At 35.8% G+C, this 25,020-nt stretch overlaps 1 protein-coding gene across 1 annotated transcript in view; it reads left to right on the top strand.

Moving 5' to 3' along the window:
• Positions 1–25,020, top strand: part of LOC149750731 (leucine-rich repeat-containing protein 7-like) — a 139,552-nt gene that overhangs the window by 102,081 nt on the left and 12,451 nt on the right. The window contains exons 3-4 of the mRNA XM_030759985.2: positions 2,174–2,291; positions 24,458–24,536. Coding sequence (XP_030615845.2) covers positions 2,174–2,291; positions 24,458–24,536 — 197 coding nt within the window. The remainder of the gene's footprint in view (positions 1–2,173; positions 2,292–24,457; positions 24,537–25,020) is intronic.

Genomic DNA, 25,020 nt, shown 5'->3' with positions numbered 1-25,020 from the left:
AATATTAGTAATTGCTAACAAGTTATCAAGCTCTTACTATATGCCAAGCACAGTTTTACACTTTTACAAGTAATTCCTTTCATCAAATCCAAGGCCATTGATTTTAAGAAACACCATTACCGTTATTGTAGTACCACTAAGGAAAAAGAAACACTGCTTACAGATATAACAATGTTGATTGGAAGATGAATCCCAAACAGCAAAGATGTTAATACATGAGAAAGTGCAAGACTTAGAACTGATGACATATAGTAACTCATTTAATCCTCTCAACAATCCTTCAAGTTAGGCAATGTTATTGTCCCCATTTTACAGATGAGGAAATTGATAGAATTCAGAGATATTAGGTAACTTTCCCAAGATTACACAGCAAGTGAGTAGATAAGTGGGGATTAAATCTACATGAATCTGATTCCAAATGCTATGCTCTTAGCCTCTCTCAAGATCTTAGGATCTTGGATTCTTTTATGTAATAGGGTGTTCAGGAGTGCCCAAATCTTTTGTTCTTGATGTGGCTTCATTTAAAGTTGAAGAAGAATATAGGGACCTCTATTAATTCTTGAGATAAACTGAGTATTTAGTTGAGATGAGGATTGAATTTACAAAGCAAAAAACAGTTTTGAAAATAATTTGTCTGAATTTTACATAAAATGGTTATAATAATCAGACTAAAAAGTAGTTAATACATCTTACCAGTATCAGCCAAGAGGCAATTGATTTTTTTAAATCTATGCATCTATAACTAACCACATTGCATGTAGTGTAATGGTCCTAACAGAATGATGGAGACTGTACAAGAACTTAAATTAACTTTGGCCATGAGTGTAGACATATTTTTTTTTCTATTTTTAAAGAGAAAATTAGTAGTTAGTGGAAACTATCCATCAAAGTTCTCTTTTTTTAGACTTTATAAAAAGAAGTAGCAACATCTCTATGGAGAATATTGAAATCCTAGTACTACATGAAGTATTGCAAATAATCTTTGTAAGGAGCCAAAAGCAAGTCAGCCAAAAGCAAGAAACTACATATTTTATCTTAAGTAATAACCAGCACAATCTATTTTTTAAAAAGGTAATGAGTTAAGAAATAACAACCACATACTACATTGTTTTGCCTATAAATTATGAATTACATTTAAGAACAAGCAGCAGTTAAATGTACTGTGGGCCAGTTGCATAGTCATGGATACCAGAGACTTAATCTGTGGAAATTTAGCAAAACAGAATTAGAAATGTCAAACAGAAAAGATCTCATTAAGATAATTCTTCCAGAAATGAATCAAAAATTCTGACCCAGCTGTTCAAATCTTGAGTAGTCAAGATGAGATGGACATAGCTAAAAAATCTAACCATATTGTTTCCAGAAATGTGATACTGGAAACACCTACATAAAAATAATCAGATCACTAGAGTGTTTGTTAAAAATGAAGATTTTGATCTTCATCCCAGACCCACCATATCAGTACTTCTTTGGGTAAAGCTCAAGGACCCACATTTTAACCAAGCACCTCCACCCACCAATGATTAAAACCATGCTGGATTTGAGAACCATTGCATTAACACTTGACTCTTCCCCATCTAGTACTTTAGGATTGGCGGCAGAAGTGAACCAACCACTAGTGGTTATTTTTCACCAAGTATCAGAGATTAAATGTTTCATTTGATAGATATTTATGAAGCAGTATGGGGACACACAAAAGAAATGTGAGCTCATGTATTCAACTGTATTGCAGTTCTTGCATGTCAGATAAACAACTGTTCAACATGATTAAATGGAAGTAATTTGTGGTTGTGGAGAAAGAGAATTGAGGTAATCCTGGTAGCTGTGAGAATAAAAAGGAAGGGGTTACTCCAGAAGTTATTTCAAAGAAAAAAATAAATCAATTGGTTCAGTGGCAAATTGAACACTAATGTTAAACAGAAGGGGAAAAGTAGAATACCTTGAGTGGCGAATGTGGATAGCAGAGAGTAGGGAGGTACTAACATGGTGATGGAATGTGAAAAAACTCTGAAGAGAATCCAGAAGACGGGTGTGGAAGAAAGTGAGCCTTTTGGGGTTGGGCCCTTTTACTATCACATTTGTAAAGATGGTGAATTGAATTTTGTTACTAAGTTTATATATGAATGGATTTAACCAAATTGAGATCTAATGAATTATTATTTTCTTTTTACAGCAATTGTTCAACTGTCAAGCTCTAAGAAAACTAAGTATTCCTGACAATGACCTTTCAAATCTGCCAACCACTATTGCTAGTTTAGTTAACCTTAAAGAACTCGACATCAGTAAAAATGGTAAGATTCTCATTTCATCTCTAAAGAGCTTGAATTTTTAACTGAAAATATGTTTTAATGTTTTCTCTTAGCAAATGATATACACTTTTTCTTTGATTTTGTTGCAACTCTAACTTAATTTTTGTTGAAAAGCTAAATCCTGAATTATAAATTGAAGACAGAAAACTTCTCTCCCCTCTTACTAATGTCCCTGACTCACTCAGGCCTTATTTCCCTCTGCATTCAGATATGTGATTTAATCTTTTCTAGACAATTTTACTGACTTTACACTGCTTATTTTCCTCATTCTCAGGGTACAATTTTTTCCAACATGTCTCAAGTATCACCTGCTCAATGAGGCCTCCCCGTTAACCCTTCTTGGAATTGAATTCTCAGTTTCCTTTACTCTGCTCCATTTTTTCCTGTAGCACTGACCATCTTCTCAGTATATATGATTTACTGATTTTTTTATGGTCTTGTCTGTCTTCTCCTGCCCCAAAATGCAAACTCCATTATGTGGCAGGAGGGATTTTACTCTGTTTTGGTCACTGATATATCTCAAACATTTAGAGCAATGCCTGATGAATAATAAGTGCTCAGTAGTATTTGTTATATTTTTGGCCAAACTTGTTATGTCTGGTGATTTTATTGATATTCATGTTGATGATCTGTTCTTCTAAATGTTTGTGGGAGTCTCCTGTGTCCTAATACGTTTATTAAATCCTCATTTCCTTCCATGAAAACTTGGCTAACTGTTTTATTACAATAAAGCAAGGATCAGTCAAAAAGAGTTATGTATAGGCACTATGAGGATATAAAACATGACCCCTTCATCATCAAGCTAGTCGGTTAAACTTTGTGTGTGTATGTATGTATTGCTTTGGTAACTTCAGGCAATATGCTTGGTGCCAAAGGAACAGGCATCAACAAAACAGATCCCTGCCCTCATGAAACTTACATTCTAGTACATGTGTTAGACATTAAACAAATAATTATGGATGATTAAATAAACAATTGAGTGTGGAGATACATTGGAGGTGAAGGATATGCGTACTAGTAGGACATAATCCAGTCAGTGTAGTTAAGTAAAGTTACCCTAAGAAATGATAACCAAGCCCAGACAGGACAAATAAGAGTTGTTATTCAATGGGTATAAAGTTTCATTTGTGCTGGTTGAATAAATTCTAGAGATCTGCCATCCAACCCAACATAGTGCCCATAGTTAACAATACAATATTGTGCACTTCAAAATAACTGATCTTATTATACACTAGAAGCATACCCTATGTCCCTTCCCTGTTTTATTTTCTTAATAGTCTTTATGAGAAACTGACATACTATATTTTTAACTTGTTTATGTATTGTCTAGATTCCCCTAACTAAAATTAAAATTCAGTGATGTTTTAATTTTTTATTGTTGTCTTGGTCACTGATACATCTCTGCTGCCTAAAACAGTGTGTGGCACATTGTAGGAGTTCAACAAAATTTATTGAATGAATTCACGAATGAATGGTCCTTCTGGAACATTGAACATTTGTTGAAATGTACCAGTTTAAATGGCTAGTGATTTCTTCAATTCAAGTATATGAGAGTCGTAGAAAAGTTTACAGTATCTCTGGGGAAAGAAGACTAACACCTACAAATAATCAATGAATATCAGAGTTCAAGTAATGCATATGGCTTGAGGAATTCCATGAAGCACAGTAGCATCTGAATAAAGGAGAGCATTTCATTTGAAGGAAACAGATAGAGTGCCTGGGACTTCCTTGGCAGTCCAATTTTTAAGACTCTGCGCTTCCATTTCAGGGGGCACGGGTTCAATCCCTGGTCGGGAAACTTGAGATCCCGCATGCTGTGTGTTGCGGCCATAAATAAATAAATAAATAAAATTTTCAAATAGAGTGCAAACGGGGGACACACACAACTTTCTATACCAACTTGATTTACCACTTAGAGCGTTTTCAGGAAGCCAATCCTAAAAGGACCATTTGCTGATTTAGAGAGAACAGCAACTAGATTTAGGCCCATTGAAAGATGACATAAAGGCCTACATTTATTCTTTTAAAAATAGATTTACAGGTCACATATTATTATGAATTGATAGTTCTGTACTTTAATAACAAATAATGCTATTTATATACATTCACACATCAAATTCTATTTTCAAATTACAATTTCTGAGAAATGTCATATGGCCAAATATAACACATCCCTTGGCCTTCATGCAGGTTTGGCTGGATAGTTCATGTAAATAAAAAATCTATCTTGTTCTTAAAGAGAATCAGAAGAAAATTCATCACCAAATATAAACACAAAACTCCTAAGAAATATGACATTTTTATGAGCATTATAATCACCTCCTAGCGGTCCTCTTGCATCAAGAAATTTGTGTTGTCAGTATGTAAACTGCAGGTTATACTCCTACTTAGAAGTAAGTTTGTGAGCAACATTAGAAGTCCTAGTAAGTAGTATTTAGGGACTTTTAGACTTTTAGCTATGCTTATGATTGCTATATTGTGGAAAAAGACAAAGCAAAGCATGGCAAGTCATTCTGCAAGGTTAGTATAGTACTAAAGGTTTAATGAACATGATGACATATCAGCCATTGCTAGAAGTGACACAAACAGTAAAAAATTTCAACACATCAGTCCTTTCACAAAATCATACCTAAAAAGCTGTCACTGAATTCTGTGGCAGAGACCTAGACAGTTACTTAAGGAGCATAATACATCCTTTGGGAATCTGTCAAGTGAAGAAAGAGCAGATAGCAGAAAGTAAATGCAGTGTCAGCATCACAGTTTGACAAGGTTGGAATAGCCCCAGTGGAAAAGAGTCAAGACATGAGACAATATAATCAGTATTGGGATTTAGGGACAGAAAATGAATGTTTATTTGGAGGCAGGGACTCATGCAATTGCTAGTCAATCTAGGCAAACATTTGCCTGACTTGTGTTGGAATTTGATGAGTGGCCCTTTATGAAATTAATTCAATTGGAGGCTGAGGTTAAATCTGATCTTGGTTGTGCCTATGCCTCCAATCTTTACTTGTCATGTCTAATTCTTCCACTTATCCTAATTCACCATTTCTCCTTCCATAATTTAAAAATACTACTTTATATTAAAATCTTTAGATAAGTGAACTATTGTGGGCAGAAATGTATCTAGAAATTTTTTGTGAATAGCTTTCACTACCTCTCTAATCACACTGCCAACTAACCCATTTCATCCCCAGGTAGTGCCAAATTATCATTCTCAAATGCATCAGGCTGGTTACTGTGACACAAGAAATGATACTATTTTCTCTGCCCAAACTATTTCTTTCTCCCCCTGTTGTCCCTCATCAACCAGAGTCCTCTTCACCTTTAAAAAGACATCTCTGATGTTATGTATTCTGGGAAACTTTCCTGACATCCTATATGCAAAGAGAATTAATTGCTTCTTCCTCTGTATATCTTTATACTTCCACCTCACTTTGTAATTTATTTTTTTAATATTTCAAAAGGTAAATTTTATTTTATTGATATTTTCAAATGTTTTGGCTGTTTAAAAGACACAACTTTTATTATTGAAATATAATTGATACAATATTATGTTAGTTTCAGGTGTACTACATAGTGATTTGACATTTGCATACATTAAGAAATGATCACCAAGATGTCTAGGAACAATCTGTCCCCATACAAAGTTATTAGAGTATTATTGATCATATTCCTTATGCTGTATATTACAACCTTGTGGCTTATTTATTTTATAACTGTAGGTTTTTACCTCTTATTCCCCTTCACCTATTTCTCCCAGTCCCCATGCCCTCCCCTCTGGCAATCACCCATTTTTTTCTATGTATCTCTGAGTTTGTTTTCATTTTGCTTTGTTTTCTAGATTCTAAACGTGAGATCATTCGGTGTTTGTCTTTCTCTATTTCACTTAGGATACTACCCTCTAGATGTATTCATTTTGTTGCAGTTTCAGAGTTTTTTAAGGCTGAGTAATACTCCATTGTATATGTGACACATCTTTATCCAATCATCTGTGGATGGACATTTCAGTTGCTTCCATGTCTTTGGTATTGTAAATAATGCTGCAGTGAACATTGGGGTGCATATATCTTTTTGTATTAGTGTTTTTGTTTTCTTTGGAGAAATACCCAGAAGTGAAATAGCTGGATCATATCACAGTTCTCTTTTTAATTTTTTTTAAACTTTTTACTGGAGTATAGTTGATTTACAGTGTTGTGTTAGTTTCAGGTGCACTGTAATTTAATTTCTATATATCACTATGTATTTGACAAGATTGTAAAACCCTTGAAGTCAGAAACTATCTTATTCATTTCTCTATTTGGAGCTACTAACACAATACCTATACATGGCAGGTGCTCAGTAAATGTCTGGTAGGTAAATAAACATTATACTTTAGCATTCTTTTAAAATATATATTTTTATATTATATTACATTAGGAATCCTGCATAGTATAGGGTCCCCACCTCTTATACTGGGATCTGTTAAATATGTGCTGAGTGCTGGAAAAGACAGAAATGATGCTGCAATAAGTGATGAGTAACCACTAAAATCAGCTCCAACCTTCCATATAGAAATATATTTAATATTCTTGTTCTTGGGAGAATGACTACTTCATGTCAAGTTTTGACCTTTCCCTTGAGTTTTAGACTGGTATAGCCAACTGCAGGCTGGACATAGCTATAATATGTTCCATAAACACCTCCAAACATAATGTATTTAAAACGAAGCTCATCATCCACCCTAATCTGCTTTTCCTCCATTATATCCAGTTTCCTGTTAATATTACTATTATCCACACAGATATTCAATGCAAAAATCCATTCTTTCTTCTGACTCCCATATGCATTAAGTCACCAAATTCTACCAATTTTACCTCCTAAATGTATGTCTAGTCTGTTTCTTTCTTACCATTCCCATTGTTACCATGTTAATTTAGTGTCTTGTCTGTTTCCAGACTGGTTAACATAGCCTTCTAATTGGTCTCTCCCTCTCATTATCACCACCACCATTCCCAAACCTATCCTCCACAAAGTAGCTTCAGCACTTTCTAAATTGTAAATATGACTAGGTGGCTCTCCTTCTTAAGATACTTCAGTTGATCAAGGATAGAGCATAGGCTCCCTAACACAGCATTAAAAGTTCCCACAATTGACCACCTACACTTCCATTCCATCTGCTCATCTCACAAAGACAATTTGTACTTTTTAACTTTATGGTCTAGATATTGAAGAGCTGCCTCAAATGTTTAATGCTGTTGCAATAACTCTGTGACTCTATTTATATAATTTCCTCTGCCTAAATCACCTTTCACACCTCTTTTCCCCTGGTTAAAACTTACTTATCATTCAAAGCTCAATTTAGTATTGAAAACACTTGACACTTAGTTATATTAAAATATTTAGGTAGGGACTTGCCTTGTGGTGCAGTGGTTAAGAATCTGCCTGCCAGTGCAGGGGACATGGGTTCAATCCCTGGTCCAGGAAGATCCCACATGCCACAGAGCAACTAAGCCCGTGCGCCACAACTACTAAGCCTGTGCTCTAGAGCCCGTGAGCCACAAATACTGAGCCCGCCTGTTGCAACTACTGAAGCCCACGCACCTAGACCCGTGCTCCACAAGAGAAGCCACTGCAGTGAGAAGCCCACGCACAGCAAGGAAGAGTAGCCCCAGTTTGCCGCAACTAGAAAAAGCCAATGCGCAGCAACGAAGACCCAACACAGGCAAAAAGAAAATTATGTAGCTTTAATTTTTTAATGGTAAACACTTTAAGCATGAAGAAAGTAATATGAGACAGTAGTGTGACCACCATGTAGATTAAAGTGATGGCATTTATTATAGATATAACACTCTAGCTTTTTTAAAATGCAACTTGTAAATTCTCACCTCCATCCCTTTTTCCTTCGTCTGAGTTAGTGTGTTTAAAATTTCGATGAAGTGCTAACACATTGTGTATGTTATTCTGCAAGTTTTCATTCTACATTACGTTTCTAAAATTTGTCCTTAATGATCAATGTGAATATGATTGCACCAGCATAGTACCAAAGTTCCCACTGCTCCATATCCTTGCTGATACCTGGGGTTATTCGATATTTTAAATGTTGGCCAGTCAGATAGATATATAAGGATGGCTCAATATTTTAATTTATATTTCATCAATCACCAGTGAAGTTGGCATTTTTTCGTTTCTTTTTATTAGCAAGTGTAGAGTATCTTTCTCTGCAAATTGACTTTTTGGTCCATTTTTATTTTGGATTGTTTGTTAGGTTCTTAGTGATTTGAAAGATTTACATACTGTGAACACTAATCCCTTATTGGTTAAATAGGTTACAAATATCACCTCCCAGTTTGTGGTTTGTCTTTTTGCTTTGCTCAGGATGCCATTTGTTGTAGAGAAGTTGCCAATTTTAATATACTAAAATTTATCACTCTTCTCTTTTGGGCTGTAGTTTTACAGCTTATTTAAGAAATTCTTTCATATGCTAATATCATAAAGATGTTTGTCTACATTTTCTTCCAAAACTATTACTTTTCTTTTCACATTTAGGCCTTTAATTCATTTGCAATTTATCTTTTGTGCTATATATTATCAAAATTTATTTTTTCCATATGAATAGATGATTCATTGTTCCATCAACATTTGTTAGTCTCTTTTTTTCTCACTAACTTATAAATACACCTATTTTACATATAAAAGACATTTATCCAAACTCTTTGTCTTGCTCCATCAGCTTACTTGCCTACTCTTGTACCAATATCACGTTGTTCTAAGCATTATAACTTAATATTAAGTTTTAATATTTGATAAGAGAGGTCTTCTTTCTTTTTAAAATGTGTCTCGCTGTTCTTGGTACTCAGTTCTTTATATAAATTTTAGGTTAACTTGTTGAAGCTCACAAACAATCTATTAGAATTTTTTTAATTGGCTTGAATTTAAAGATTCATTTGGGATGAATTGATATCTTTGTGATAGTAAGTATTGTAATCCATGAACATGATACTTACCTTTATTTAGATCTTATTTTGTGTCTTTCAATAAAGTTGTGATTTCTTTCAAGAAAGAGCTGCACACATTTCATTAGAGTTATCTCTGAGTAGTTTAAGTTTATAGTTTTATAAATTGTATTCCTTCTATTTTTATTTATTTTTTTTTTCCGGCCACGCTGCACGGTGTGCGGGATCTTAGTTCTCTGACCAGAGATCGAACCCGTGTCCCCTGTAGTGGAAGCGCGGAGTCCTAACCACTGTACCGCCATGGAATTCATGTATTCCTTTTAGAAATTTCAAGTAAATTTTAGTTGATCCTATATAGGAACATTGCTAATTTTAATATTTTGATCTTACAGTCAGCCATGGTGCTGAAATATAAATTCTAATATATAACCAGTAGATTCTTTTGAATCATTGTGTATAAAATCATATCATCTGCATGTGACAATTTTCTTCTTTCCCATCCTTATACCTTTATATCTTCTTTTTTTTTCTAATTTTATTTATTTATTTTTATACAGCAGGTTCTTATATACATATTAGTGTATATATGTCAATCCCAATCTCCCAATTCATCCCACCATCACCCCCAACCCACTTCCCCCCTTGGTGTTCATATGTTTGTTCTCTACATCTGTGTTTCTATTTCTACCCTGCAAACCGGTTCATCTGTACCATTTTTCTAGATTTCACATACATGCGTTAATATACGATATTTTTTTTTCTCTTTCTGATTTACTTCACTCTGTATGACAGTCTCTACGTCCATCCACATCCCTTTATATCTTCTTGATCACTTTTTTATAAGTTATAATTTCCTGGGAAATAATCTATTCCATCATCCAGATGTTCAATTTTATTGTAAAACATTGTCCATAGACTTCTTTTACGTGTTTTATAAATCTCTACCATATCCGTGGCTGTTTCTTTCTTTGTATTCTTTTTTTTTTTTTTTAAACATCTTTATTGGGGTATAATTGCTTTACAATGGTGTGTTAGTTTCTGCTTTATAACAAAGTGAATCAGTTATACATATACATATGTTCCCATATGTCTTCCCTCTTGTGTCTCCCTCCCTCCCACCCTCCCTATCCCACCCCTCCAGGCTGTCACAAAGCACCGAGCCAATATCCCTGTGCCATGCGGCTGCTTCCCACTAGCTATCTACCTTACTACGTTTGTTAGTGTGTATATGTCCATGACTCTCTCTCGCCCTGTCACAGCTCACCCTTCGCCCTCCCCATATCCTCAAGTCCATTCTCCAGCAGGTCTGTGTCTTTATTCCTGTCTTACCCCTAGGTTCTTCATGACATTTTTTTTTCTTAAATTCCATATATATGTGTTATCATACGGTATTTGTCTTTTTCTTTCTGACTTACTTCACTCTGTGTGACAGACTCTAGGTCTATCCACCTCATTACAAATAGCTCAATTTCGTTTCTTTTTATGGCTGAGTAATATTCCATTGTATGTATGTGCCACATCTTCTTTATCCATTCATCCGATGATGGGCACTTAGGTTGTTTCCATCTCCTGGCTATTGTAAATAGAGCTGCAATGAACATTTTGGTACATGACTCTTTTTGAATTTTGGTTTTCTCAGGGTATATGCCCAGTAGTGGGATTGCTGGGTCATATGGTAGTTCTATTTGTAGTTTTTTAAGGAACCTCCATACTGTTCTCCATAGTGGCTGAACCAATTCACATTCTCACCAGCAGTGCAAGAGTGTTCCCTTTTCTCCACACCCTCTCCAGCATTTATTGTTTCTAGATTTTTTGATGATGGCCATTCTGACTGGTGTGAGATGATATCTCATTGCAGTTTTGATTTGCATTTCTCTAATGATTAATGATGTTGAGCATTCTTTCATGTGTTTGTTGGCAGCCTGTATATCTTCTTTGGAGAAATGTCTATTTAGGTCTTCTGCCCATTTTTGGATTGGGTTGTTTGTTTTTTGTTATTGAGCTGCATGAGCTGCTTAACGTTTTTTAATTGTTCCATCTATCTTCTATGTTTTTATCTCCCATATGGCCAGAGGTTTTTCTACTTTACTAATCTTTCAAATAATACTTTTTTGACTTATTTGCCTCAATGCTGGTTGGTTGGCTGGCTTTTCCTCCAATCATTAATTTCTATTTTTCTACTTTATACTACAGATTTTTTATTATGCCCCTCCTACTTTTTACAGTTTACTCAGTTGTTTTTAGTATTCCAATAAACTTGCAGCTTTTTTAGTTATCATATTATTTTTATTGAAATATGTTGCAGACTACATAGTCTGGATTATTTCTCTTTATTCATTGACTTTCACATTGTGGCCTAGGATATGGTCAATTTTTAAAATATTCTTGGTTGCTTGTGATAAAAACGCATATTCTCAGATTATTGAGAACAGGCTAGGGATCATCTAATAATATTCTTTATTCTTCACTATATTATAGGCTTTTCTAGGACAAATACTGTATATTAGTGATTTCTATATGCTTGAACACTGAAAGCAGATTTCAACCTCTTGTGTTCAGTAAAGATTCTAGTCTTTCTTTTTAAGAATAAGTACATTAACCTTTATCTTTCTTGAGAGAGAGAGAGAGAGATGTAAATAAATATTGATGCTGCATGTAAATCACCCTTCCTCTCTAAGGAAAATTCCCAAAACTTACATACAGCAATCCATGGGTAAATCATTGGCTTTCCATGCCAATGGCTCTTTTATCCTTTCTTCCTTAGATCTTAATCCAACAGTAAAACTATAATCTTATGTCCATCAGAGATAACCGCATTTTATGATAGTGTGGTGTCTGAATAAATAGTCTATTCCTGTTTGCAGAGCTGATACTTGGTCATAATGGAGGAAATTGTTTTATATGATAAAGCAAGATAATGAATGATAAGGTTTAATTGGGCAGTGATTCTGTTTTAAGTCTGATTGTTGATTTGTCATAGCTTCAGAGAGACTATGACACTCTAATTTAAGGACTTTAATGAAAATGAAGTAATGTGAAAATGCTTCCTAATTCTGCAGCAATTAAGTGATTTTTCTCTCTTCCTCTAAAACTTATTTCTATACAAGAATGAATTTGAACAGCATCATAGTAGGCCAAATCACTGTTGTTAGTTATAATGAAAGGCGATCAGAGTTGAAGGTATTATTATGTGTTTTACTGACTTGCCAATTATTCCACCCCTTCGCCAAATGCATACAAAACACTGAAGACAAATAATATCTTCAGCTTTCAGTGAAGAGGGGGAGTTTCTCTCAAACACACCAGAGAAAGAAAATATGAGTAACCAGTTAAATGGTGAAAATCTTTAAAATTTTGAGCATATTCAGAAAAGAATAGAGACTCTAGCAGTGTATATATAAATTCTTAAGGAAGTCTATTTTGGGATGCCTTATGTGGGTTGAGGAGAAAATATTACCCTGCAGTTGTTTTCAATTAGCAATAAATATGCTCTTTGATGTTTGGCAAATCATTAGGCCATTTGTTTAGAGTAAAGCTTATTATTTTGTCCTATTAAATACCTCACTTCCAACGCTCTTAATGTGCTATTTATCTGAAAATCACTAGCACTTCCCTCACTGTAAGACTACTTTCCTTTCTACAGAGTCTACTTCTGCCCAAGATTATAGTGTTAAAATAGAGGATTGACTCCTCTATTTCCATAGAGGAGTATGATGGCAACAAAAACCAGGTCTGTTCTCCTGCCACCTTCTTAGCTAGATACCAGGATTTTTAACTCTTTCTAATGTCTTCATGAGGAAATAAAACCAACATATAATTTTTATGTGTGTTGCCAGCACTTACTCCATGGGGGGTAGAGCTTCCAATCTGGTAATATATTTAAATATAAGGGAGAAAGGAACTGTTCCCATCCCGTCATCCTTCTGATGTCTGTGTTGGGCTCTGTCACCTAGAGTCAGCAGAGTCTTTCCTGAGCTGATTGATTAACCTGTCTTCAGGTGCCCCTGTAATTCCTAGAACTTGTAAAATAACAGAATTGGACTGGCAGTGAAGCGTTGTGAGTCCTCTCTCTACTAGGCCATACCCCCTCGCAGCTTCAGGATAAACTCCTGAAAAGAACTGCTGCACCTTGCACTGTTTCTAGACTCACAACAGCCACTATCAAAGTGCAGGCATAGTAAATGCTCAATAAAGCAGTTGACTGATAATGAATAAAAAAAAATCATTAGCCAAAAATGAGGTAAGATTATTAAATAGGTCCATTTAATATAGTAGTGACTCAATATATTTGTGGTTGAAGCAGAGAGAAGGTGGGGAGGGCAGGTGTCATTTTAACTCCTTTTGACGAAGTCTTATTCATTCCTCTATGAAAGAGCTTGTTGGTCAAGGTCATAAAGATTTCTTAAAATTTTCTCTAGACAGACATGTCTTAAAGGCAGAATCAGTTGCATGATTGCCTCAAAGTATTGATTACTTTACCTGCATTTGGCTTTTCTCTTTATAATGCCACTAAAATAGGCAGAGTCTTATAGGAGACCTTTAACTCTTCTTGCTTGAGTTCCTACTGAGCTCTTGGCTCCCTTCGTTTGAAAGGTTGGAGGTAAAGCAAATCATTCCAGTCTGTTTGTTCTTCTCTCTCTCTCTCTCTTTCTCCGTCTTTAATACATGACTGGCCTGTACATTGTCTCCCAAATTTACTAACCTAACTGCTGGATGCTTTTGCTTTCTCCCATATAATAGATTGTGTTTCTGAAATCTAACTCTAATCAGTACTTCCTACTTAATAGAGTATTGCCTCATTTACCAAATATCCTTAGGGAATGTGGATTTATACACAAAATAATTTTCCAAAAAAATGACAGTTTATCATTTTACACCTAATTTTAAAATTTTATTTGAATCATTCTGAATGGAAATTATTCCAAAAATGTTTCATATCACATTATTTTCTTTCAATGAGTATAATGAATGCAATTGAACCTTTCCAGGTTGACTTGAGTTCATTATGGTTTGTGTTATTAAATTATTTTAGTATGTGTAGATGCTTGCCTCTACACAAAATAAGAATGGTAGGCTTTAAGAGTTCTGGTGTTAACTTTGTAGCTTTTCCCATCACCTCCTTTATTATCAGAACATGCATGAGTTATCAAGTCTTCATATTGACATTCTGCCTATTTTGAGTAGCCCTCTCTTCTTATTTGTTCCTTCTAATAGCTATTGGTTGAACTATATATAAAGAGGACATAGATTTGGAACTAAGCTTATAGTACTTGTCAGTATATTAAATTCAGAAATAAAGAACATTATGACCTGAGCAATGCACCCAATGTTCCAGAAAGTTAATAGTACTATCTGAAATTTGACCAAAGGTAATTATAGAACAAATACAGTTTACAGTGCCCCTATAAGAATGCCACATGGTCAATCTTGAGTATGCATTAAACTCAGAGCTCTAGAAAGTTGGGGCTGTTTGTATTTGACCTGGAGAGTATATATAGAACAAATTCAATATATTGTGATCTATTATGAATGTTGCATTGTCAATTTTGCTAAAATGTGTACCTCCAAATAGTTTAAATCCTGGATTTGATGGAGGCAGCTTAATAAACATATAACGTGTGTTTGGAATAAGCTTGGCCTGGTTTCAAAACCTCCGAGTCTCGGTTTCTTCATTAGTTTAAATAGCAATAATAAATCATCTTATAAAATTGTTGTGAAGATGAACTAAAGCAAAGTGCTTATAATGTTTCCTCAATAAATTCCATTCTTTCTGCTCCTAAATCTAATCCAATTTACTAGATATCCAAAAACCTGCCTGCTTTCTCAAAATTGAAAAAAATATATACAAAAATTGGTATCACATTTAAAATATCATATGAAAATATTAAAGTGTTATCAATATATATCCCTCCTTTGTTAAAATTAAGGTTTTAATCCTTTTTCAGCCTACGGCACTTACATCATGGGGTAGACCATTTGGGCTGATGATACCTCTGAATTTCAGAGAATTCAGAGAAGCATTTCAAAATGCACTATCTATAACTATTATCATATATACAGGTTTATATAAAATTTGTAAAGTAATAAACATAAACTTTAATGCATTTGAGAGAACTCTAAATCATTTAAAATTTGGTATTTGTAGGGAGTCCTTTATATTATTTTTGTATGAAAAGAGAGTTACCTGTTTCATCTTAGAAAAGGTAATTTCAATCTAAAGCATCTGTACTTAAGATCATGTGTTTCTTTCCATGTTTATACTGTTTAGTTCATTGCTTCAGGATATTGATGCAAAAATATAATTAAATCCAATTTAATAGACATTTGCTCAGTTTCTGTTGTTTTCCTAGGTCTGATCTAGGTACTGTCAGGAATATCAAGAAATTGAATGTCAACTGACTCAATCCTCCTATCTTTCCAGAACACTCCCTCTTATACCACTCCAACCCTCCTTTGACCCCATCAGAACCACCAATCTATTAGTACCACCACCTTTTCATGAATTCTCTCAACCTCTCTCAAGGTTTGCTCTGCCCTTTTTGCATGGCTTGAATTTTATGGTCAGTCATCAAATGACCCCCTTGATACCTTTGCTTCTCTTTTATATATCTACGTATGCTCAGTAAAATTACAACCCTGACTGAATCCAGCTCTCTACCTATGGCTGAAAAGATCCAGAAGAAAACAGTCACACTGATTGATATGACTTTAAGTTCATGATTGCAGTTCTGAAGTGGAGCCTTAATGCTTCCCAACAATCATGTTGTACTTCCTTCCTCTATTGACTCTCATTCTCTTCTGGTGACTATTTCACATGTTCTCTTCTGTCTTCAAACTCCCACATCTCCTGTCCCATGTTCATGGTTATTTATCCTACTCCACTGAGAAAATCAAAACTCTCGAAGGATGATTTCCAGACTGTCACCATCCTATCAATTCATCTACCAGTATCTGCACCCATATTCTCTCATTTCTGCCAAATTAGTACAGGTAAGCTACTCCTGTTTCTCTCTAAAGCCAGTCTCTCCACTGGTTAACCATCCCCTCTTGCCGACCCATGGATATCACTGTAGAAATTCTCCTCAGTCTCTACCACATCATCAAGATTTTCCTCTCTACTTGTTTATTCTAATCAGTATACACACATGCTTTTATTTCTTCTGTTCTAAAGAAAATTTCTTGGATTTTCTTCCCTTAATAGTCCCTCACCCCCTTGCAGCAAAATCTCTAGATGGAGCTGTCTATATCCTTTATCTACAATTCTTTCCTCTCATCCTCTCTTAAACCCACCCCAGTCTTTAAGCCCTCCACTCCAAAACAATTCCAGATGAGGTTATACAGATCTCCTCATTACTAAATCCAAAGGCAATATTTGGTCATCATGTTACTTGACCTAGCAACATCATTTGAAACAGTTGAACGCTTCTTCCTACTTTGCACATTTTCTTCATGTGATTTCTAGGATTCAATACTCTTATTTTTCCTCCCATCTCACTGATTGATCTTGTTCAGGCTCCTATGTTGATTCTTCCTCTTCCCCCCAACCTCATTTTGGAGTATTTCATGGTTCAGCCCCTTGTCCTTTTTTCTTCATTATCTACATTTACATCACTGGTACTCACATTTTGTCTCATGGTTTAAATACTGTCTAAATCAGCGGTTCCCAACCTTTTTAGCACCAGGGACCGGTTTCATGGAAGACAATTTTTCCACAAACCGGGGTGTGGGGGGGGATGGGTTCAGGATGATTCAAGCACATTACATTTATTGTGCACTTTATTCCTATTATTATTACATTGTAATATATAATGAAATAATTATACAACTCACCAGAATGCAGAATCAGTGGGAGCCCTGAGCTTGTTTTCCTGCAACTATATGGTCCCATCTGGGGGTGATGGGAGACAGTGTGTTGCTATGTCCAGTCTACTCCGTAATCTGATTTTGGTTGCTGTCACTGCAGAAAACGCTGCTTCACAAAGATAGGCTGTTGGAAATGGAAGCAGGCTTTTCAGTGCTTTTATGGCAATCTCAAGTTATTCCGCCTTGACTTTAATCCAGAATGTATGGAGATTTGAAGTTGTCTCAAACATACTTTTAAGGCCACCATCATTTACGATCTCAAGGAGTTGATCCTCTTCTATAGCACAGAGAAAGTCAATTCACCGGGCTTATGCACAAATGGGTCATGGATCCATTCCTTCCCAGTTCGGAGGTCTTTTGTGGTTGGGAAGTAATGCTCAAACTCTTTTGAAAGCTGAGATAAGTGATCATACGCCAGCTGGGAGAAAGAAGGCCCTGGCTCTGTCTCTTTCAAAATCTCTGCTAATGTTTGAAACACGTCAAAAATCCCAATGTTCACTCGTCGCCGCCATAATTCCAGTTTGGCTTTGAATGCAGCCACATTATCTGCCGACTTGAACACACTTGTCGTTCTCCCCTGAAATGACAGATTGAGCTCGTTGAGCAGGTTGAATATGTCACACAAGTAAGCAGGATTTGCGACCCATTCTGTGTCACTGAAATGTGCTGCCAGTGGTGACTTTTTCTAAAAGGAATCTCTGGAGCGGATCTCATAACTCAAAAACTCTGACCAGTGATCTGCCTTTAGAAAGCCATCTCACTTCTGTGTATAAGAGAAGATGTGTGCTCTGCGTCCATCTCCTCACAAAGCTGCGTGAACAGATGTGAGTTAAGGGCATGTACTTTAATGTGGTTGATAATTTTAATCACATCCTGCAAAACGTCTTTAAGTTCAGGTGACATTTTTCGGATAGCCAGCATTTCTCTATGGATGGCACAGTGTGTAGACTCACATTCAGAAGCAACCTCTTCGACCCGAGTAGTGAAACCAGAAAGCCGTCCAGTCATGGCAGCCTCTCTGTCCATGCATATACCAACACAGAATGACCAATTCAGTTTTCCTGACATGTAATCATTCAAAGACTTGAATAGTTTTGCAGCTGTGGCGTTGGTTGGCAACAAAAGTGTACATAACGTATCCTCATGCGCATCCTCCTGAAAAATATATGGCACAAAAACAAGCATTGTTGCCTTGTCATCAACATCGGTAGAGTTGTCAACCTGGATTGCGTACCACGGTGACTCATTAATCCTCTCTAACAATTGTGCCTCAATATCCTCTATTTCATCAATTCGTCTAGTTATGGTGCTAGACGATAGTGAAACACGTGCCATCTTTTGAACTGCAGCCTCTCCTAAAATGTCACGACAGATGTCCTTAACAGCAGGCAGGATCAACTCTTCACCAATAGTAAAGGGCTTCTTAGCTTTAGCAATGTGGTTAGCCACTAAGGATGATGCTCTCAGTGCAGACACATTTGATGAAGTAGTGGTCTTCAATAATTGCTTCCGTTCTTCATGTTCATGTTTTTCTTCTTTTGAAAAACTCCAAAGGTTTGTCTTTTAATTCAGAGTGCTTGGTCTCCATGTGACGAAGCAATTTTGAAGGTTTCACGGCTTCGTTGGATAGCCAGTCGCCACATACTATACAACGCGGGCTTGGAGAATGTGAATCAGCTGTTGCAATGAACCCGTAATTTAAGTAGGACTCTTGGTATTTTCTTTTAAATGCAGCTTTCTTTTTGTTGGCAGTCGTAGAGTCTTCTGCTATCTCATCATTGGGTCTTTCCCCCTTTTCAAAGAAGCTCTCCAGCGATGTTTGATTTTTACTCATTTTGGCTAGGGTTAGCTTGTGGGTTTACCAAAACTGTGACTGAGACAAGTGTGCAGTGCGGAGAGGCGTGGATGGAAGTGGTAAATAAAATAATGGACGAGCCACACACGGACTAAAATAAGTGTCGGAGTCTGACTTAAAGCCTGTCACCAGACGCAGCTGTACAATTGAGGTACATCAACTCACTTGCCACTATAAAGCCTGCCATCAGATGCAGCTTGTCACTTGCCACTCACTGATAGGGTTTTGTTATGTCTCCAAGCAATTGATTTATTACGGTCTCTGTGCAGTCAAACCTCTCTGCTAATGATGATCTGTATTTGCAGCCACTCCCCAGCGCTAGCATCACTGCCTCAGCTCCACCTCAGATCATCAGGCATTAGATTCTCATAAGGAACGTACAGCCTAGATCCCTTGCATGTGCAGTTCACAGTAGGGTTTGCGTTCCTATGAGAATCTAATGCCATGGCTGATCTGACAGGAGGTGGAGCTCAGGCGGTAATGCCAGCGATGGGGAGCGGCATTAGAGTGAACTATTATTCTTCTTTCCAAAACCTATTTCACATATTGTTTTTCCCATCTAAGTTCAAGATAACTCCTTTATTCAAGTTGCTTAGGACAAAGAACCTGGAGTTGTCCTTGATTTCCTTTTTTCTTTCATACTCTTCATCCAATCCATCATGCTGTCCTATTGGCCTTATGTTCAAAATTCATCCAGATTCCACTCACTTCCTTCTCCCTCCATTGCTCCCACCCTGATGTAAGCCATCATCAATTCTCCTTATGGTTTATTACAATAACACCTAATTGACCTCCCTTTCAGAAAGACCACTCTACTCAGGAGCCAGAGAGATCCTCTCGAATTATAAATCAGACTGTATAATACATCCTTCAATGTCTCTCTATTTCATTCAGAGTAAAAACCATTCTTGTAATGGCCTGAGAGCCCCTACATGAGTTGACACCCCCGTCTCCCCGTCATACACCCCTTATTACTTCTCTAACCTAATTCTTTGCTACTCTTCTCTTCCTCACTGTGTTCCAGTCACACTGGCCTCCTTGCTATTCCTAGAATACACCAGGAATGATTAATCTTCATGTCTATTCACTCTAAAATTCTCCTACTGTCCACCTTCAATTTCCAGGTATCTGTATTCCTATCTCTCTCACCTTCTTCAAGTCTTTTCTCAACTGCCATCTTTCCAATTAATAAGGCTTACCCTAATCACCGTAGTTAAGTTTGAAATCTTCAGGCATTTCTGATCTATCTTTATTCTGCTCTAATTACATTTTCCATAGCATGTCTCAAAAATTAAATACTATTTAATGTATTTCATGTGTATGCTAATTCTCTATGGTTTATTGTATGTGTTCCTTTGCCAGAATATAAGCTCCACAAATGAAGAGAATGTATCCATTTTTCTTACACTGTATCACCAATGTTTAATACAATTCCTAACACAGAGTAAACACCCAATAAATATTTGTTGAATGTTGACTTTCCCTTTTAGGGACCTTATTATTAAAATATGAGGGAACCACGTAAGACAAGATGATAAAGCAATAATTCCTCAATTTATAACCATATATTGTGTCTCATTTTTCAGTGTTAATTTCAGAAATAATACAATCTAAAATGCTAGTCTTAAGAAGAGAAGGTCATGGGCTTCCCTGGTGGCGCAGTGGTTGAGAGTCCGCCTGCCGATGCAGGGGACACGGGTTAGTGCCCCGAGCCGGGAAGATCCCACATGCCGCAGAGCGGCTGGCCCCGTGAGCCATGGCCGCTGATCCTGTGCGTCCGGAGCCTGTGCTCCGCAACGGGAGAGGCCACGCAGTGAGAGGCCCGCGTATCGCAAAAAAACAAAAAAAAAAGTGTGTATGAACTTTTTTAGAATTGAATAGTGTGTGTATATTTATATATATTATAACAATATATATGTGTAGAAATATATGTATTTATAACCTTTTTAAAAATCAAACACACTGTGTTTCAGAGGACCAGACAGACCAGTCTCAAAAATTGGTTAATAAAAATGTGAGCTCTACGGGGAATTCCCTGGCGGTCCAGTGGTTAGGCTCCGTGATTGCACTGCCGAGGGCACAGGTTCGATCCCTGGTCTGGGAACTAAGATCCTGCAAGCTGGTTGGCAAGGCCAAAAATAAATTAAAAAAAAAAAAAAGGAAAAGAAGCAAGATGCTTAAAAAATATGTCGGCTCTACATTTTTAATATAGTAACGTAATAAAGAGGAACAGTAAACAATTTTAATAAGTAATGTAATAAAGTAAGGTAATAAAGAGGAACAATAGACATGGTGTTAAAAAATATTAAATAAATCCCACCTATATTCGTTCCCATCTATAAACATCCATTAGGTATTTAAATAAGTTACCTAATCTTTGTGAATGCGTGATTCTTCATCCATAAGATGAAAATAATATTGCCTAATATATCTTCCTCAAACGATTATTAAGAAAATTAAATTATTTTACACAGTGGCATAAAGGAATGTAAGTTAACTTTCCTCTTATTAATACATGAATTTTATCTAGTATTTATTAGATACTTATTAAGTGGCTGACATGATACTAAGTGCTTTACAACATGCTATCTAATAATTGGAACAGCCCTTTGAATTAGGCCAGAAATGAGAAAGTGACATTCAAATATTAAAATGTCTGACTAAGATTACATAGCTAGTTAAGTGACAATACTGGGATTAGGTCATCCTTCCAACCCATGCTTTTAACTACTATGCTTTAGTACCTCTCCATGTTTAGACTGAACTATAAGTTAAAGCTCTAAGAACTTTTCCTAAAATCTAAGGTCCATATATTAGTATATATGGTAAAGTTCCCCTGGCAACCTATTTTTCCAAATGTGTTCTGACTTTCATAAGCAAATTAAGCAGCTATAAAAACCTCTACAAAAATACAAAAATATTGCTCAGCATAGACTAGTTAGATATGTTTACATTATAACATACAAATATTTATTTATAAATATGTTTATTATTTACTTCCCATCTGCAAGAGCATTTATTGCAGCTATTATATTGATAAGATATTGAGATATTCTTTTCAGCACACTAATTCCTACCTCTTTGTTGTTCTCTTAGGTAGGTAAATTTTACAAGTTTTACTAGCCAGCTCATCTCGACATGATTGTTTGTTCCTTTGTTGACGGACACCCTCTGCTTCTATTTGTTTCTAATAATTATAGATAACAGATATTCAGCACTTTGTGCCAATTACTTTACTTGCTTTATCTCCGTCAATCCTCTCTGCAACTCTCTGATGAAACCATTTATATAATAATCATATTTCAGAGTAGGAAACTAAGACATCGAACATTTAAATGACTTGCCTAGGGTTACCCAAACGGTAAATTATAACGTTGGGATTCCATTTTAATCCAATGGACTCTGCTCTGAACAATTTTAAGTTTAACTGTAAACAACATAATATGAGTTTTTTTTTTTTTAAGAAATAATGTGGTAGCATTTTCACCACAGCAGGGAATTCCATTTTCAGCAGAAGATAAAGAGATACGCTACAGTCTTTTCTTTAAAATCGTACTTTAATTTGCTTCTCCTTCCATGTCTTGGTTTACACATAATTTCAGGAAATATCATCCTAAGGCAGGCACCTGTGGAGATAAGGCATCAGGCACACTGGCTTGTAATGAGCCCAGATTGGTAACCGGGCAGAAAAAGCTAAAGGGAGAAAAGTAAAAGCCTTATACTCCTGTTGGTTGCAGATATCCGAAGTGACTATGAATGCTCAGGGGAAACGTTGAGGATAGCTAAGGGTTGTGTTATTGACTTCTGTGCCATTTTGTTAACCTCTAGTTAATAAGGGCAGCTCTAGGTGTTATGACCTCTCCAAAAAGCGTAATTGTTTTTCTCATTCAATTCATACGTAATGGTGCTCCTAAACTTCCTTAGGTTTTTATTAAGAAGGCAAAATCCTTCAGCAATAATTTTAGGACAGCACAGTTTCTGGTGAATCTTCACATAGAAAGAAGTGGCATGAGAAATGCCTCCACACCATCTTTCATACCCTCACTTTGCATTGGTAAATGACTTAATTGGTTTGGCTCTCCTCCTGCTGCTTCTCTGGACCTTCAAATCCTGTGGACATGGTGGTCTAGGTCAACAGAATCTAGGAAGGTGGAGGGTTTTCTTTCTTGATTATCTATCATCAAAAAGTTCAACTAAATCCTACCACAAAGTGTTCCTTATCCTTCTGTCATATATGAAGTACTTGGCAGGACTAGTACTTCATAGACATTTTTTTAAACGCTTAACAATAGTTTCAAAAATTGAGAGCAAGCAGTACTGCAGGGATATAGGAATGGCTTCATATAGCTGTTTTCCCTTCTAATTTTTGTAGGGCTTATTTCAATCATCCCGCAATATCTGTGGGAGATTGGTTCCAGAAAATACCAAAATTGTTTGGTTCCCTGCAGATACCAAAATCCACAGGTGCTCAAGTCCCTTATATAAAATGGTGTAGTATTTACATATAACCTATGCACACCCATCTGTATACTTTAAATCACCTCTAGATTATTTATAATACTTAATGAAATGCAAATGCGATGCTAATAGTTGCCAGTGTGTAGCAAATTCAAGTTTTGCTTTCTGGAACTTTCTGAGTTTTGTTTTGTTTTTTTAATATTTTCTACCTGCGCTTTGTTGAATCTGTGGATGTGGAACTTGTGGATATGGAGGGCCAACTATATATTTAATTCATTTGTATCAACGGATTGAAGCATCCTCCACATCTTTTATTCCTCTGAATAAAATCCTAATTTATGGATTGGGTTTTGGCTTACTGATTTCCAGTAAGAAAAACTTGTGTTTTTCTGTCACAAAGCCAACAGCACAGCTGTGACAGCAGATGAGCAGTTCTCCAAGGGCAGTCAGCCAGGCTGGCTACCTCAGAGACTCCAGAGAGGATCCCAGGAAGGATTGCTCACCTTGTCACCCTTTCAGGCAGATGTAGAGCTACACTCTGTGCCAACAAGAAAGAGGTGCACAAAATGTGTTAGAGCTTCTTAATAGTTTGGGAATATCTATTGGTTTTGTGAATTCTCCTTAGGTATCTTTACATTGTACATGTTCAATCTTCTCAATCTTACAAAATGAAGGGAGTAAAGATTTTATTTTCTGTTTTCTTATATCTGCTGATTTCCCCTTTCTTTTGTAGCAGCACTATAATAACTAAATAATCCCAACTATTTTTAGTTCTTTAGATTAGTAAACAGCCAAGGTATATCCTATGCTAAATTGTCCTCAATTTTATATCTAATTTCCAATTATTACTATCATAAAATATTATTTAACACTCATATTTTTAATGTATGTATATTATATAACACTAATGTATTATATTAATAAGTTATTATTCTTACATGTGATTACCCATATGGTGTTTACACTGTGTATTTAATTAATTATTCTTAATATTAAAACTATTGTTTAGTATATTTTATGTACTATTTTCTTAATTTTAGGTGTACAAGAATTTCCAGAAAACATAAAGTGCTGTAAGTGTTTAACAATTATTGAAGCCAGTGTCAATCCCATTTCTAAGTGAGTATGAGTGATTACATTTTATTTATCTTTATATTTCCATTGGATAATAATGTACCAAGATAAAGGAAACTCACATAGTAAATGAATTTTAAATGCTGTATTTAAAAATCAGTTTAATAGAATGATGGGAAAGGAAAAATCAAATCAGGATAGTTCAATAAAAGATGAGTAAAAACATTGCTGAGTAACAATGAAGACCTAATTGACACAAGATGGCATTACTTTGAAGGAAACCGTGTCATCATTTTCTGTGGTTCTCAAGCAACATTCCATGGAAGAGTGCCAAAACTAAGAAAACAGTTATTAGTTATGGTCATGCTGGAAAATTAGCATCAAGGTTCTGATGAAAGTTCAAGAGAGTGCAAGTGTATAAGGTACATGCAAATTGCTGTCATGTGATTCAAGGTGGAAAATGAATTAAGTATGATCAGAAAAAGGGAGTACTGTATTTAGGTACCAGATATCACAGGAAGAGCAAAAA

This window comes from Delphinapterus leucas, chromosome 1, assembly GCF_059928025.1.
Source record: "Delphinapterus leucas isolate spDelLeu-1000000601 "Yukka" chromosome 1, BTC_Dleu_Yukka2, whole genome shotgun sequence".
Classification (NCBI taxonomy): domain Eukaryota; kingdom Metazoa; phylum Chordata; class Mammalia; order Artiodactyla; family Monodontidae; genus Delphinapterus; species Delphinapterus leucas.
Note: the sequence above shows the minus strand (reverse complement) of the source record. Positions and strands in the feature narration are given on the sequence as shown.